The 16,859-nt window shown below is 41.5% G+C and overlaps 1 protein-coding gene across 3 annotated transcripts in view; it reads left to right on the top strand.

Annotated features, from left to right (window-relative positions):
• The first annotated feature begins 1,797 nt into the window (after positions 1 to 1,797).
• STARD9 (StAR related lipid transfer domain containing 9) overlaps positions 1,798 to 16,859 on the top strand; it is a 99,236-nt gene continuing 84,174 nt past the window's right edge. For all 3 annotated transcript variants that reach the window (XM_051621032.1, XM_051621034.1, XM_051621033.1), the window contains exons 1-2: positions 1,798 to 1,861; positions 15,558 to 15,627. In XM_051621032.1, coding sequence (XP_051476992.1) covers positions 1,815 to 1,861; positions 15,558 to 15,627 — 117 coding nt within the window. In that variant the 5' untranslated portion in view covers positions 1,798 to 1,814. The remainder of the gene's footprint in view (positions 1,862 to 15,557; positions 15,628 to 16,859) is intronic.

The following is a 16,859-nucleotide window of genomic DNA, read 5'->3' on the forward strand; positions in this document are numbered from 1 at the left end:
ACTTAAAGTAGAATCAAATAAGGAATCTTTAGTTCTTTGTTGAGCACACTCTGACCTGGCTTACTTGAAACTGGTCTACTTTATATTTGAAATTTGTCTGAGAGTCCCATTTTCCCATTTTAATCTTCATAAATTACTTTCTTCTGGGTGTGATGTCGAGGAGTATAGCCTAACAAATTTTCTAGTGTACTACATAAGTGTAGCTGGTATTCTTCTCTGCTGCTGTTGAGAAAAGTTCAGAGGACAGAAAAATTTGGATTAAGTCAAGTAATGTCAATAGGTAGGATCTGAGAATATAAAATGACATTTGAGTCCCACAAACTTGAATGGAACCTTTGTATGAACACTTGTTCTATGTCATTGTAGGATCTGAGTCCAAATTTTCACGTCATTCAGATGTGGAAATGAAAGTCTTCCACGCAATTATGGAGGAGGAGCTGGCATTTTTACTGAAAATGCTTTGCACAGTCTGAAACGGGAAGGAACAGAATCCAGATTTCTGGAATAATCATCCCGTGTGTCTATCACAGGCTTAACCTCTCCCTCATTGTTTTACAGTGATGATTCAGGTTAGACAAATTAAAGATGTTACAATTTAATGCTTCCACCAATAGGATTAGGATGTGGTTTTGAGCAACCTGGTCTAGTGGGAGGTGCCCCTGTCCACGCAGGGAGGTTGGAACTTGATGATCTTTAAGGTCCCTTCCAACCCAAACCATTCTATTATGATAATTCATTGAAATGAAGGCAAATGTGATTTTGCCATATTCCAACGAGTGGAGCATATTTTCTTCTTTTACTGTATCCATTATTGGAGAGTTGACTGTGGAGACAGCAGTTTAACTAACACCATTTGTCATCAACTACACTACTCTTCCTTAGTATTGTTAAAGGGATACATCTATTGAAGTAAACAATGATTCACAGTTTGTAGGCATTCATTTTAGCATCTCTTTGGTGGGTCGTGAATTGGGAAAGTGTTGGGTCCAAAGGATCCATCCCATACTTCCCTCTGGAAAGTTTCTGTAGTGTGATATCTTTATCAATGCAATGGTTTTATATTTATTTCAATTATGGTTCTTTGGAAGTTTCAAAATTTTATTTTACACAATAAATACAACCCACCTAAAGAGAGGAGGTTTAAAAAGGAATTTAAAACATTTGAGAGCTTTCGTTTAGCTCTAGAAAGGAAGGGATACTGTCCTTCCTTAAATTATTCTTAAATTAATTAAATGTGGTGTGCTTTGCACTTTTCAACAGTGCTGGTTTTCCGATTGCCTGCACGTTACTAGGAAAGCAGATGTGACCGAGTGTATGTGGGATTAGACCGGCGGTCCTTTCCTCCTGAAACAAATTGGTTTCTCTTGGGTGGTCCCAGCGAGCATCACGGTGGCAGCACCCATCCAGCCGGACTGTCGGCGTGAGACCTCTCAGTAAAATCCGTGTTGTTCTGCTGCTGCCAGTGAGGACGCGGTGGTGCCGCCGGGGGCGCGGGGATCGGCGAGTTGAAGCGTGAAACCACCGTCGCTTGTCCTGCAGGTCCCGCTCTCCCCAGCGGACCTGTCTTAGGCAGAAATTAACCCCTCTGAGTGCTGGAGAGGTTGCCGCGCGGCTGCTGTGGGGAGAGTTTTCCCGAAACCCCACCCCTCCGTGCCGGGAGGTTTCCCTCCCGCCCCCGGGGGCTGCCCGGGCCCTCCCGCCGCTCGGGGCGGGGCGGGCTGGGCTGCTCCGCTCCTCCCCTCGCTCCCTCCGGCCTCTGGGGCTCCGCGCCGGGGCGTGATGCGGGGCTGGGGCTGCGGGGCGTGAGCCGGGCCATGGCTAACGTCAAGGTGGCCGTGCGGGTCCGGCCTCTCAGCAAAAGGTGCGGCGGGGCGCGGGGCGGAGCGGGGCAGGGAGGTGCCGGTGGCCGCGGGGCAGATACCGGGGGGCTGCGAGGGGCGGTGGCGAGATGCCGCTGGTCCTCTCACCGGGAATGGGATCGGTTTAGCTGGGACTGAAGGGTGGGACAGCAGGAGCTGGGGAGCTTAGCGGCAAGGTTGGGGGAGCGGCAGGGCTCTTCCCTCCGCGTCGCTAAACAGTTTGGAAAGTTTTCTTGAAAAAGTCACCCAGTGGAGCTTTTAGGGTCACTTCCCTCTTCCTGAGCTCCCCAAAATAGGACAACTGTCATTCGGTGTCAGGGAATCTTCCCTTCCCCTTCTGTTGTTGCTGTTTTTTCCAGCGGCTGGTAGAGCCGGATATTGCCATTGTCGCTCAGCTCCGCTACCTCCCAGCCTTGCTTGGCTCCAATAGAAATGCCAAAAGCTTAATGGTACGGCTCGAAGACAACTCCCACAAACAAAAAGATACCGTAGCACGATGCTGCGGTTATAATTCGTAACTGAAACCGTGCAGATTTCGGAAATTCCGGAAGAAAAAGAAAGAGAAAAAGCAAGCAGCCGGAGTCTCAGTGGCTGGCAAATTGCTCCTCCTGCTAGAGGAATGTCCTCACACTTCAAGCAGAAATGGTTTGAAGTGTGGTATGAGCTCTGGAGGGCTTGTCTTTGATTTGATGCTGCCTTTCTTTTTAGCATGAGTCTCTCACGTTGTCTTGTGACAGCACTGACTTCTGCTATAAAAATCACTTTCATATAGTAGAGAAAATTATTCTTGAAGAGTTGTCCAGCCTGAGAACTAGCCTAGCCATCTAGCCAGCAATAGAGTAGCGTATTTTGCACTTTTAAATTCTTATTTATCTGTGGATTTTTTTGTGAGACAAGATACCAGGGATTAGTGAAAAAAAAAACAAACAAAAGCAACAAAACCAAAACCAAACCTGCTAGTCTTAAATGGGAAAACATGGAAAGTAATTTCAGTATCTTTTACCTTTAACTCAAAACTAACTGATTAAAAGTATTTTGTCCATAATTTCATTAAAAAAACAGATTAGGTAATATTCTGATTTATTGCACAGCTGTGAATGGAACAGATTTTAATAGGTTGCAGCACAGAACTAAGCTAAATAGCTTAGTGTTGCTTTAGTGTTGGAAATATTTTTATTCTCTCCTGTATTGGTAATAATTCTTAGTATGTACTAGTTAAATAAATTGCCATTATGCCCTTTAGAAATAAAAACCAGTTTACAATTGCTAAGTATTAACATTAAATGATAACTTTGCCATGTATTTCATTGTGCAGTTAGTGACATACTTGTTTCTTCCACAATAGCTTTTGGCTACTATTTGCAATTATGTAGTGGACTTAGTAGGAGGTTTCCTGTAGACGTACTTTAAGATGAATGTTTCTTAGCAGTTGGGGAAGAGACATCGAAGACTGAGTTGGCAGGATTGTAATCTTCCCTCTCACCAAATCCTTCCTGGCTAAGAAGTTTGCACCACGTCTGTCTTAACGTTTTTTCCCCAATCAGTAGTATTAAATAGTCCATAGTAGTGCATATAGCATTAAACAGCACCTATAACTCTGTCAAATAAGGTGTGATAAACAGGAAAACCTTCAAGACAGTCAGCATGGGCCAGCTGTTTGGTTGTGAGTGTATCTTGGAGAGGAGGGTGGGATCAGAAAGGTGGACAGACTCCTGCACACATGGAAAAATAACCTGGCACTGAAAGAGAAATGTTAGTAGGAAAACAACAGTGGAAACTCAGGAAAAAAAAACACATGAGAAAATATTAGTTAAATAATTCCATCTACTCAATCTGTGGCAGCATAACTGATGGGATGGGAAGGCAGAGACTAGCCTTGTGGTATTTGACCCCAAAGGCAATAGGCCATTTATTCCACAGCTCAGGTCAGGAAAAGTGTTTCAAGATAGATATTTATATTTTGTAAAAGGCAATGGGAAGTGATTGGATGTTCTCTGTGAAGGCTCTGACATAAAATCATGCTTTCTAGCCTTGACTGAAATTGTCCAAATGTAATGACTTAAAGGCAAATACCAAATATATGAAGCCTTAAAGTAACTATGATAGAGACTGGAAGGATTAAAGCTCTCAGAGGAGATAAAAGCCTGCTTTTTCTGTTCCATCTTCTTTTACCACTTCCATGCTGTGGTCACACAAGCTTCTCACCCTCTCTATACACATGTGCCATGATTGCCTCAAGCAGGTACCTATGTTGCCAGAGCTCCTAGGATCTCTTAGGTGCTTTAAAAAGAAAAATTTCCTGTATAAAAATTTCAGTTCAACTGGATTGAAGTACTGTAATGTGTACAATTGCAGTTCCAGCCAAAAATACTAAACTTTATTTTTTAAAAGTCCCCAAAATTGAAATGCTGCAGACAAAGGCTAGAACTAGAGGGTTAGTTGTTTTTTTCTAGGCTATCATACAAACTTTACTTGCTCATTTCTTCTTTTCATTTAACTCACAATGGCAGCTAAACGTTGGTTTTGCATCTTGAAATTTACAGAATATTCAATGTTAATGCATGTTAACATGGGACTTCATAAAGTCCTGCTTTCTCTTTAAAATTTCAATGTTTTATAAACCATATTAATCACATCTGCAACTTCTTACTTAGCATAAGGCGAAGAGTGATCTTTTTGTTCTCTGCCTGTACAGTACCCATCACAATGCATTCTTTGACAGAGACCTCCTGTGTGCAAATAATCCCCAATAGTTATGAAGTCAGTACAGTTACACAGAATGCAGAAGTTTTTGCTTTGCCTAAACTTTAAATAGCTCATAGCCAGTGATCTTCATAATGTCTTCGGTCATTCTGTCACAGACTAAATGATTTTTTATCACAAAATATTGTCCAGGGAGAAAATTCCCTCAGTGGTGTTGCATAGAGTGACATTGCTTTTTAAAAGTCTTTATTATAAATTTACTTTTCTACATACTAAACAAATACTTTTGACTTTGTGGCTACATGGCTACTTCTTCTGTATAAATACATTTTCCCATCAAAAGGACATATGGAAGCCTGAATTGGGTGCTATAAATTGACTGGAGGAATAGATACTAATCAGATTAGATATTAAACTTTTGTAGGGAAAGTGTAATGTTATTTTTGGCTCTCAGTCAGAAGCTGTTGATGGAAACATTTTCAATGCTAACATGTAACCGTGTGAACTAGAAATGTTGTTTATTTTTCTTTCTTGATTTCTGCTGTGGAATATACCAACACCACAGTCTGCAGCCTCTGATATCCCATCATAATTCCAGTACCTGGTTGTGGCTGCTGATTGCTCGTATGGTGGACCTCAGCCCTGTGTTACATGAGAGGAGGAAGGGAGGGCTGCATTTGTGTGTGGGAGGTCCTCTGGGAGGGGAGCAGCCAATGTGTCCAGGAGAACACATTCGGGACCAGGACGGAGCACAGCGGCCTCATGGCTTTTCCTTCATAATCCACTTCCTCTGCATCTGCTGCTCTGCATCCAGCTGGTCTCAGTTTACTTGTGCCCACTTACATTCCCTTGTCACTGTGTAGTTTGAGAACTGCTATGTAAGCAGTCTCAGAGATGGGAAAGAAGGGGGTTAGAAAACAGCATTTTCTACCTCCATGAGAAGCCTTGTGTGTCACTGTAGGATTCTCTTTTTAGCATGCACCAGTGATTAGAAGACATTGCATTCCTCATGGATTGTTAATTGAGGCCTGGGTAAAATAATTCACAGCAAGTTTGTTAATTGAATTGTAAAATAATAGTGGTATAAGTTAAAAGCTGATGCTAGCGCTTGCAAGTTGCCTGCATGCAAGTTGCTGTGTGACACATTTTCACTGTTTAAAGTACTTTACTAGGCCCTGAAGTTTGGGAGCTACTTGTGCAGGAGGACCCAGCAAAACAGAATACATTTTGATGTTGAAAGTATCTTCTCTGTTTTTCAGCTGCCTCTGTGGCCTGAAAGGAGAGACTGGCAAGAAGCTCTTATTTGAAAGGGTTTTTTCTGATGTCTTTAAAGACTCAGAATTTAACTCTCCCAACCTCACAGACACATCACCTGAAACAGCTGCTGAACAGATTAATTAACCCTTTACCTTTCTCTGCTGTGCATTGTTTCCAAGCTGTTACTTGAAGCCTCATGGCCAGCTGCTTATTTCCCAGTCCTCTCTCCTGAGCTTGGCCTCTATGCATATAGAGGCATCAAAGAAATTTTGTCCCAGGTAGCAGAGCTGAAATGCACTTCCAGCTGTGGAGGTGTTTACTATCAGATCATGAGCTGCAGCTGAAGTTTTTGTTGTTACTGCTGTTCTTTATGGCATAGCCTTCTAATTACCTTCCAGGGATGCAGCAGGTGATGAGACTTAAGTGTGGGATAGGGGTGAAGGAGTTAAGTTTGAGCTCTTAAGAACACAGTTGACAGGTGTGAGCAAGGCCCAAGGCTGGAAGGGAATTGTCTTTCATAGCAGGGATGTTTCTTACAATTTCCAGAGATGTGCTTGTGTATCTGGCTGCTGTGAGCAGTGTGTTGAGCGTAGCTGCAGTGAATAGGTGAGAGAGGAGCTTGGCTGATCAGAGCGTTATGATGTAAACATGTAAAATTAATTCATATTCAATAGGAAAGTGATATGGAAAATTAAATTACTTCAAACATAATTCTGGAAAATATGCAAAGTAAATCACTGTTGGTTTATGCTATGTGGGCATCTATTAATCTGCTGCATGGTTATCTTCATTAACTAGTCTCTGTGCTGTGGGCTGCCGTCTTTGCTCTTTCTAATCACATTGTGGTAAGTAAAAAGAGAGATTATTATGTAAGCAAGATTTTTTTGCTGTTTTGTAGGCAGAGCTTTTTATTAGATAATTTACATGCTTGTGTATAACCACAAGAACAGAGATGAAGTAGTATTGCCTGCGGCTGACAAGAGTGATAACTTGTAGCAGCTTTTATAGAAAAGGTTCCTTGAATCTTGTGCAGAACCGATGTTAAATGCTGTATCAAAATAAAATTAAAACAACAGCAGATTGGAGGTTATTGTTGTTCTCCCTCTTACCCCCACCAAAGCAAATGTGATTGTTTTACTTATTCAAGCACATTCCTTTAAGAAAAGTTTATTTTTCACTTGTTCTCCTTCGTAAACACTTTTTGAACCAACCCTGTTCAGATTGTATCTCTGTTTTAAAACTTTGTAATTCCAGGCTTAAGGGGAATGTATTCTGAGGAAAGATAGCCACAGATGTTTAGCTTAAAGTTTCAAAAGCTTTTTCCAGTTTGCTGCAAGTTTATAATGGCAAAAGATACTAGCATCATTAGTATTCATACAGTTTTTATTTTTTTGTTTACAACTTCAACTTCTGCTTATGATAGCTTTTCTGTGCTTTTTCTGTGCTTGTTTTAAAAGTCTTTGTACCTTTCTTGAAAAAAACAGTGTTTGCAAGAAGAGAACATGTGTTTTCTTTTATATTTTTAAAGGTAGGTGAGAGGGTTTTTCTTCTTTTTGGTACTTTTCTTGATCTGACTTAAACTTTGCTTTGTGACCCAGGTGTGTGTTGGATAGATTAGCTCTCTGTTAGTGGAATATTATGATAATCTCTATTAAGTGCTTTACTGGATATAAATGGAAGTAACTTAGAAATCTGTATATATATTACATTAGCACAATAAATATCACAGTCAAATTCTCTGGAAAACAGATGTGGTATAATTTTGTTTTATAGGTTTTCGCCATATGTTCCACATGTATGTAGTTTTCACATACAAGACAAAATACTGCTTCCTTTGAAGAAAATGACAAAGTTCTCTTTCAAAGGGACCAGAATGTGTCTGTTAAAAGAAAAGATACACATAGGAAAACAACAGGTAACAGGCAAGAGTAGAAAACACCTTTTAGCTTGCTTAGGACTGTTAGGTAATTCTCATGCTATTCCAGGTTCTAGACTAAGGCAGGCCACTGAACACAGTATAGCAAAGTGTCTTTCTCATACCCTGACCTGGTTTCCTTAGCCTTCTCAATAGTGTATTTTAGTATATATATTTCTTACTACCTTGGTGCTGCTGTCCTCTCACACCTAGACAAATGACAGACTTATCTACTTTCATTGACTTTTATCTACTGTTAGAGCTGAGTGAGTGTTGTCTTCCTGATACATGAGAGGCCCTTTTTTCAGGTGGTGGTAGATGAATTCTGTCTCAAAAGCTGTGGGTTTTGAGGTTGGTACCTTATGGTGGGAAAAAGCTGTCTGAAAATCTGTAGAGTCTGCATTGGTTATTCATTGCTCATGATTACAGCATTTTTCTGGGTTTTTTTCCACAGAAGAGCTAAGATTTTTAAAATAAAAGTTGAGAGTCTGATTCTGTGTTTATAGAGAGGAGGTCTGTCTCCAAAACAGACACATTTTAATGTTTGTGCATCCTGTTTTTGTAACCCAGCTTGTTATTATCTTGATATCTTTTCCTCTATCTCAAATTAGTTATTTTGTTTTTCCTAGTCTATTATTTTGTGTTTTCATGTAAACTGTAATTGAGGTAGCTGCTCTTTTCTCGTAGTATCTGTATTTGGCACTAGCAGGTGGTTTTTGAAAGTCATATCTGTGTGTTTATATGGGTACTGAATCAGCAACCTTTCCTAGATTTATTCTTCTTGCACCTGAAGCAAGCTTTCTAACTTTGGTAAAGGGCAGACTCTCTAGCTCTTCAAAAGGGCAGGGCACTGCACAACCTGAGTGGCCACCATTGCCTGTTCCACAAAAGATGGTGTTTCTGCCCATTTTATGTGACAATACCGAGCCTGTACCCATTTAAGTCAGAAGCACAAGGTGCTACTACTGACAGTTTACTTCCCAGAGTATGAGGCTGACTGTCTCCTCTTCTTTCACTTCCCATGTTGTCTGTGAAAAAGCAGCTACAACAATGTCCTGAAACAACAACAGTAAAACCAGCTTTTGGAAGCCTTCTAACTAGTATTTTACATTTTCATAGAACACTTTTCCTCCCAAGTTCCACAAATACTTTATGAATGTCACAATGTTTTGGAGCAGGGATCAGAGTTTTTTGTACGCAATAGGCAAAAATGGGACACAATGTCATTAAATAACCTGGTCAGGGCCATGGTGTGCTGGACAGTTTCCTTCTTTAAGACCAAGACTACATACTCTGAGAGAAGTTGTAGAGATGTAAGGTGGCATCACTGCATGCAGAGACCCCTGCACACCTCCCCTGAGCAATGGCAGAGAGGTTGGATGCTAGTCTTGTGGAACATTTGTGCAGTACATCGTGAGACACCAGCACTGTGCACAAAGAATATATGTGAGGTTTGGGTCGTGTCTCCCCAGTTTACTTTTCTTTAGTCCAATGCTTTATGTGAACTTTAAAAAGCAGTACACTTCCAAAATTTTCCTCCCATCTTCCTGTCTGTAGCGTAGATTTTAAATGAAAGAATGGTGTTTTGTACCTCTCTTCTTAGAATGTAAAGGTTTACTGTAGTTGCTGCTTTTGATACAATGAAAAAGGTACATAAGCAAGAGAGATGAGACAGTGCATGGCAGCATTCAGTGTCACAGTCATTTATTTAACTTTGATCACAAATTGAAGTTTTGGCCTGGTAAAACAAAAACTGACCACTGTATCCAAATTCTGGTTTGCATGGGAAACATGGCATTTGCACATAATTTCTTTGATGCAAAAGTTCATTAATTATACTATTGAATTACTCAGTAAGCAGCTGGAAGGTTAAGGGTGGATGAAACTGGACTAGCTTTATTTTAAATCCTCCTTATTTCATGCTTCCTTAAATGCTGGTGGTATGACAGATGAAAAGACTTCTTCCTCTCTGCTTCTCCCCTCAGTGCCTCTGTATGAAAGAGAAGGTATCACTGTTTCACAGCTATTCAAAGCACTGATGGATCATCAGGAGTATTTCTGACTTGGATTGTCTTGGACTGACACTCTTCTTCTAGCAGAACAAAACTTAAGAGATGGTGCAGAAAAGAACACTCTTCTTGTTCTGTGCCATTTTCATGGGCAAGATTACAGAGCTTATGGTGACTAGAGAAGGCCAGCCTATGCTTCATCTCCTAGTTCATGAATATATTTGTCCAAAGTCTGGTAAGATTAAGAAGACTTTAACTGTTTGAGCAGGCCTGTATCTGAAAAGAGCACTGACAATACTTCGTGTTTATCTGCACCAAATATTCCCATTTTTGTTGCTATATAGTATTTGCAAGGAAGAATAGACAGAAACTACACGAGGATGATGATGGTCTCTAGGAATGGTGATTTTTTTACTGTCAGATTGTGTTAGCCATTATCAGACCAATGAAAGCTCTATGAACTTAGAAGCAGCCTTGAAAGATAACTTGAGCAGCGTGCCTAGTATAGCAGCATGCTGTCTTGTTGAACTCTGTGTACTTGGCTTCAATATAGGTTTTTAAATTATTTATAAACATCTGTTCTGAATTTGGTAGGATTGCTGACTGGGTGTGCACTTCTCTTTTGCAAGACAGGGTAGAACAATTATGACTTAAAGAGAAATATCCAAAATAGTTTTGGGTAGTACTGAATAATGAAAAACATTGAAAACAAACTTTAGGTAAATTTACTGATCATTCATACATACTTTTTTAAAAAGTCTGCTTTAGCCAAAGTGAGGATATTCGTACTCTTAAAAGCTCTAGACTTCCACAGTTTACAGCAGATAAGGATACAGATTACCCTGATGTAGTGGAGGGGTGCTGTGGTGGGGAAAGCTGTGAGAGTAGGTACCTTAACTTGCCAGCAGAGTGCTGAAGCTTTAATGGCTGAAGGCTTTGATATTCAGCTCTGCAAGTTCTGATGGACCAGCGTGGAGTCTTAGTGATCTTCTCAATGCACCCTCAGTGTCTTGACACGTGTCCTCAATCCATTTTGTCTGGGGCAGTGTTCTCTGAAGGCTACTGTAACTTAGAAAATACACCGTGCATTGTTTCTTTCTTTGTTTCTGTGGCCAAGGTCAGTCACTCAGGAGGCACAAAGACTGAGTTTCTTAAAGATCTCAGCTTCTCTGTCAAGGGCACCAGTAAACAAGTGGTAGAAGCGCTTTACAATGCACTGTTAATGGGAAGGAAAATACAAATCTTAATACTCCCTGAACCATTCAACCTTAATTTGCCTCAGGATTATATAGCTGCTGCTGGCTTGGTGACTGGATAGGAGTGCCATTTGATGGCACAAAGTGTCCCAGGAGCAAATGAAGGTAATTTGGTAAATGTTGTACCTTATTTATAGGCTATCATGGCTATGAGTCACATCCTTGGAAGTGACTGACTTCCAGAGACAGTAGCAGTAGCCACTGACATGCGTCCTGGTGAGCTTGCTATGGGTGTGCTTTTGGTTGTGTTTGTAAGTGGAGTGTGAAAATGTCCATCTGTAGGCCACTGATGGCCATGGCCATCAGTAGGCCACAGAAGGCAACTTCTTTTTCTAGAAACATCTAGAAAGAAGATTAAATTGAATTGTTCCAAAAACCAGAACTGACACAATTCGCCAAATAAGCAAAAATCTCTCTGAGAGGGTTGAGGTTGGTATTGTTGCCATACTGCTTTTGAGGTGCTCTGTCTCAATACAGGTTGAGTTTGGGTTTAGAGTTAATTTGGGTGATGGAAATTGGTAGAAAAGTATAAATACTTGCAACGATTACATTGCAAGGGTATTTTCAAAGTTTGTATGAATAAATATATATCCAATTGTTTTTAAAATAATTTAAGATTTCTCATGTACTTGAGTTGTATATACTGGCTTTAGTATGTTTGATTACTTTGGTGAGCATTTGGTGGTCTGTGTTTGTAGAAGTTGTTTTGTTGTATGACGTGACTGCTTCTGATGACTCCAATATTTTTTCTTACTTGCATGTGAAAGTCAGCTCCTTTGTTCTCCAAGTGGCTGTTATTTGAGAGGGTGGAGAAATGGCACAAATTTTGTGAAGTCTAAAATAAACAACTGTCCCCTCTCTCCACCCACTGCTTCCTCCAGCTCTGTATACTTACTTGCACTTCTGTACTTGGTGTCTGAACTCATTGCAATGAGGTTCCTCAAGCTGCAGGAATGTGCCGGGGGTGGGGGGCTTGGTCTTGAATCTCCTGTGATTCTTTTCCTCTGGTTCCTTCCTCCATGTCTTGCAGAGTGGCAGTTGTCTCTCTGGGGTTGCATTAGCTTTACAATTCGGCTGCAGAAAGGATTTGTCATAGGAATGACATGTTATGAGGAGATTTTCCTTTGGGCTGCCTGTGATTTTTTTGACTGCCACAGCAGCTTAGCTTTGTCAGGTTTCTCTCACCCTTATAGCCTTACTGTTACAGCCCTGCTGCTGTATTTTGTACTTGTGTCACTGCACTCTCTACTTGTATTACTGTTCTGCTGCTGAGTCTGTGTTTCTTTAAAACTTTCTGTGCCTGGGAAGAGCCATGTCTTTCCTGGAACATGAACCATTAACTGTTCTTTCTGCAGCTCTGTCTTTGTGTGAAAATTAGTTATCTGTACAAAGTAATTTAGAAGGATGGACACATCCCAAGCATAGCATGAATTTTTCAAGAAGTGAGGAAGAAGAGAGGATGGGAAAACTAAATGTCAAGGTCACTGTTACTGCTGAGCAGCAGAAGTCAAATGTGTAAAGTGTACTTGGGAATTGATTTTACTGGGACAAGGAATACAGCTTTCACACCTGTGGAGCAGAGCACACATTCCTAAGGATGTTGTGAGTCTGCTTTGCCTCCTGTGCTTTATATATCAAACTGCACTTGCTTTCTTTCCCAAAATTCTCTGGTTTGTACCTAAAAGGATGAAATAAAAACGTATTTACAGGGAGGCTCAACATATGGTTGGTAGAGCCGGGAACGGCTGCAGGTTCAGTTTTGTTGATGCACTCTGGCAGTGAGCTACTTCAGAAGGGAGGGGCCCCATTCCCACCACTGTATGTTCCTGCCCTTTCTCTTGCTTTGGCTCAGCAACCCTGCGACCACTGTGCTCAGTGCTCTGGAAGGGCTCACTGGCCCTGTGGCACCTTGATTATTGATTTTGGAGTGTTTGTTTTCTGATCACAGCTGATCTGAGTCATTGCATGGGTGCATTATTGCTATGTCAGATGCAAGAAAAGAAGTAGGAATGTGGGATGTTGGAGCAGAGAAGAGAAATTGCCCATTGCAGCAACAGCCTGCTGTTAGGGTAGATAAAGTATGCCATGAATCCACACCCAGAGAAAGGGGAAACTTTAGCTCATTCCCTGTTTGCTGGTGACTTTCTTGTCATGTGAGCCTTGAACAAAGCTACTTGACTGCTGCATAGAGCATTTTTGTCTGCATAGTGAGGGAATGTTACCCTGTGGTAAAAAGGTGGGGCAGTAATTTTATTTTGTGTTGTTTGTATTTTACTGTCTTTATATTTCCTAGAAGGATTACAGAGAAGTTGTCTGAGCAGCTAGGGATCAGGTGAGGAGAGCCAAATCCCTGCTAGAATTAAATCCTGCCAGGGATGTTAAGAATAATAAGAAAAGCTTCTTTAGGTATGTTGGGGGGAAAAGGACATCCCAGGAGAGTGTAGGCCCTCTCCTGAAGGAAATGGGCAAGGTAGCAACACAGGGTATTGAGAAGGCTGAGGTCCTTAATGACTTCTTTGCTTCAGTCTTCTCTGACAAGTGCTCCAACCTCAACACAAAGGCCACAGAAGGTGAAAGCAGGGACTGGGAGACCCCTCACTGTAGATGTAGAGCAGGTTCATGACCATCTAAAGAACCTGAAGGTGCATAAACCTATGGGACCTGATGGGATTCACCCACAGGTCCTGAGGGAGCTGGCAGATGAAGTTGCTAAGCCTCTGTCCATCATATTTGAGAGGTCATGGTGGTCTGATGAGGTTCCCATGGATTGGAAAAAAGGGAACATAGCCCCTTTTTAAAAAGGGGGGAAAGGAAGACCGAGGGAATTACAGGCTGGTCAGTCTCACCTCTGTGCCTGGCAAGGTCATGGAGCAGATCCTCCTGGAAAGTCTGCTAACGCACATGGAAAATAAAGAGGTGATGGGTGACAGCCAACATAGCTTCACTAAGGGCAAGTCATGCCTGACCCATCTGGTGGCCTTCTGCAACAAGGCTACAGAGATGGTGGGTGGTGGCAGAGCAACTGATGTCATCTACCTGGATTTGTGCAAGGGTTTGACACTCTCCCACATGACATCCTGGTCTCCAAATTACACAAGTCATGGATTTGACAGATGGACCACTTGGTGGATAAGAGATTGGCTGGATGGCCTCACCCAGAGAGTTGTGATCAATGGCTCAATGTCCAAATGGAGGCAGGTGATGAGTGGTGTCCCTCAGGGGTCAGTACTGGGACCAGTGCTGTTTAACATCTTTGTAGCCCCTTTCAAGTACTGGAAAGTCACTATAAGGTGTCCTTGGAGCCTTCTCTTCTCCAGGCTGGACAACCCCAACTCTCTCAGCCTGTCTTCATAGCAGAGGTGCTCCAGTCCTTTGATTATCTCGGTGGCCCTTCTCTGGACCCTCTCCAACAGGTCTATATCTTTCTTGTCTGAAGGCACCAGAACTGTACACAGCACTCCAGGTGTGGTCTCACCAGAGTAGAGGGGCAGCATCACCTCCCTGGCCCTGCTGGCCACACTTCTTTTGATGCTGCCCAGCATGCAGTTGCTCTCTGGGCTCCAGCGCACACTGGGGGCTCATGTTGAGCTTCTCATCAACTACCACCCCCAAGTCCTTCTCCTCAGGGCTGCTCTCCAGCCATTCTCCCCCCAGCCTGTATTTGTGCCTGGGGTTGTACCAGTCCAGGTGCAGAACCTTGCACTTGCCCATGTTGAACTTCATGAGGTTGGCACTGGCCCACCTCTCCAGCCTGCCAGGGTCCCTCTGGACAGTGTCCCTTCCCTCTAGGGTGTCAGCTACACCACAGAGCTTGGTGTCATCAGCAAATAAATAAGAGCATCCTTAACTTCAAGTAGATATGATGCTGTCAGCCCATAAATAAGGTTTATGCTGGGTTTATGTTGTCGTTTTCTTTGCTTGGACCACATGCTTTTTTCATTCTTGTTTAATATGATTCACCTTTGGAAGTAGGAGGTGACTGTAGTAGCCAGTCATAGCTGTGTTCATTGGGAGTTTTATGCAGACAGTAAATATAATAATGTGGTTCTTTGCTCTTATGGAACAGTCCTGTCCATTTACATTTCAGGATAAGTTTTGTTTTTCCATGAGCACTTTTTTGGGGACTACAACAAACACTTTGGAGTATGTGGTAAAAATAAGATGGTATGACTTGACAATGCTTGTGACTCAGAGGCTTGGGACATGGGTCTGTTCTCCACAAAGCACAGCCAGTCTAGCCATGCTCCACTGTACTTCCTTGTAAGCATAATTTAAAACAACAACTCTTAGTTTGAAATAAAATTCTGACAAAGTATTTAGGACAATCACTTTGGAACTGTTTAATGACCACAGTCCTGTTTTGTTATTTTACTATTGAGATATTTGGCTGCAGATCTGCAAATGCTGCTTCCTGTCACAGTGTCTTATCTGTTTTATAGCTCTTCCTGATTTGCAGTTTGTTACAGTAAACACAAATTTCTGGAGTTTACAAATTTGACATGCTTTTTTTCTGTGTCTTAATATTTTAAATTGATTTTTGAACGTGTTCCGTTTCCAGAGAGAGTGCAGAAGGAGGAAGAGTGATTGTAGAAGTTGATGGCAAAGTGGCAAAAGTCAGAAATATAAAGGTATGCTTTTTGTTGTATTCTGTTTCTCATATAAGGATGATGATATCCTCATGCTTTTCTATGTTTAATTGGCTATTGTGTCATTCTAATAGAAATATTAAGGGAGAAGTTTAAACAGCTCTAGAGTAATTGCAGCAAAAGTGTGTGTGCCAGGGTTTGTTTCAGTTTGGGTCTGTGTGTTTTTTGTTGGTTGTTTTGTTGTTGTTTTGTTTGGGTTTTTTTTCCACATGGAATATAACATGTAGCTCCATTTTCTGTATTTTGTATTTGTTAAAGCTGCTGCAATCTGACTGCATGCCATCATTCAAAGCTGTTAGTAAAATTGTTTATGATCTTGAGCTTATCTTGCTGTTACTAACATCTGGATAATTTCTTTCCCTGTGTCTCTCCTCCTCTCCTATTTGCACTCAGAGTGCAACTGACTTGCATGAAATAAAGCAAAAAGTATTTGGATACACTTCAGGCCTTGGTAAAAGACCAAGAATTATAAGAATAAAGTGAATGTATCTGCCTTCATCTCAGAGCTCTTGAGCTGCTGTGCATGGGAATCAACTCTCTGGTTTAGACTCTTGAACTACTTGAAGCTGCCACAGTCCTTCACTAAATGAATGGAATGGGAGCAAACACATTTTATGTTGTCAAACATGTTTCTGCTTGAAAGGCGAATCAATGAAATGTGGGATAACTGATTACTGTGGGGATCCTAGAAGATGGATGCATTTTGTATTTCTTGCCTCCCTTTTCTTTATATTTATTCTGGGTTGTTGGTTCAAGAGAGAATTTATTAGATTTTGAAGATAAACAGTGGCAAAAATTGAAGTATAAGATTTGAACTATTTACCTAGTTTCCATTAAACTTATTTTTCTATTTACTGCAAGTGTTTTTTGTTTGGTTTTTTTTAAATAAGGAAGAGGGAAAAATACTAGTGATATGAGAGGTCTCATGGATGTGAAATTGCTTCTTTTCTGTATATCTCCATTTCAAAAGCTATATTTGCAGGGTCTGAGACTCACTACTTTCTCAAATAGTTTTTCCCAATTCCTTTTTCTCTGTGTGCAATGCTGTCTGTTCTTGGTGGTTGTCCTCAAGAGGGCTGTGAGGATCTGGGCCTTGGAGCCTGACCACCCGACTGGGGCAGCCTCCCTGGCTTACAGGGGCCTCAGTGATGTGGTTGCTTAACTGGGTCCAGCTGAGCCTTTTTAGACCTAGAGTGGTTTTTAATTTTATTTGT

This window comes from Apus apus, chromosome 5 (assembly GCF_020740795.1).
Source record: "Apus apus isolate bApuApu2 chromosome 5, bApuApu2.pri.cur, whole genome shotgun sequence".
Taxonomy (NCBI): domain Eukaryota; kingdom Metazoa; phylum Chordata; class Aves; order Apodiformes; family Apodidae; genus Apus; species Apus apus.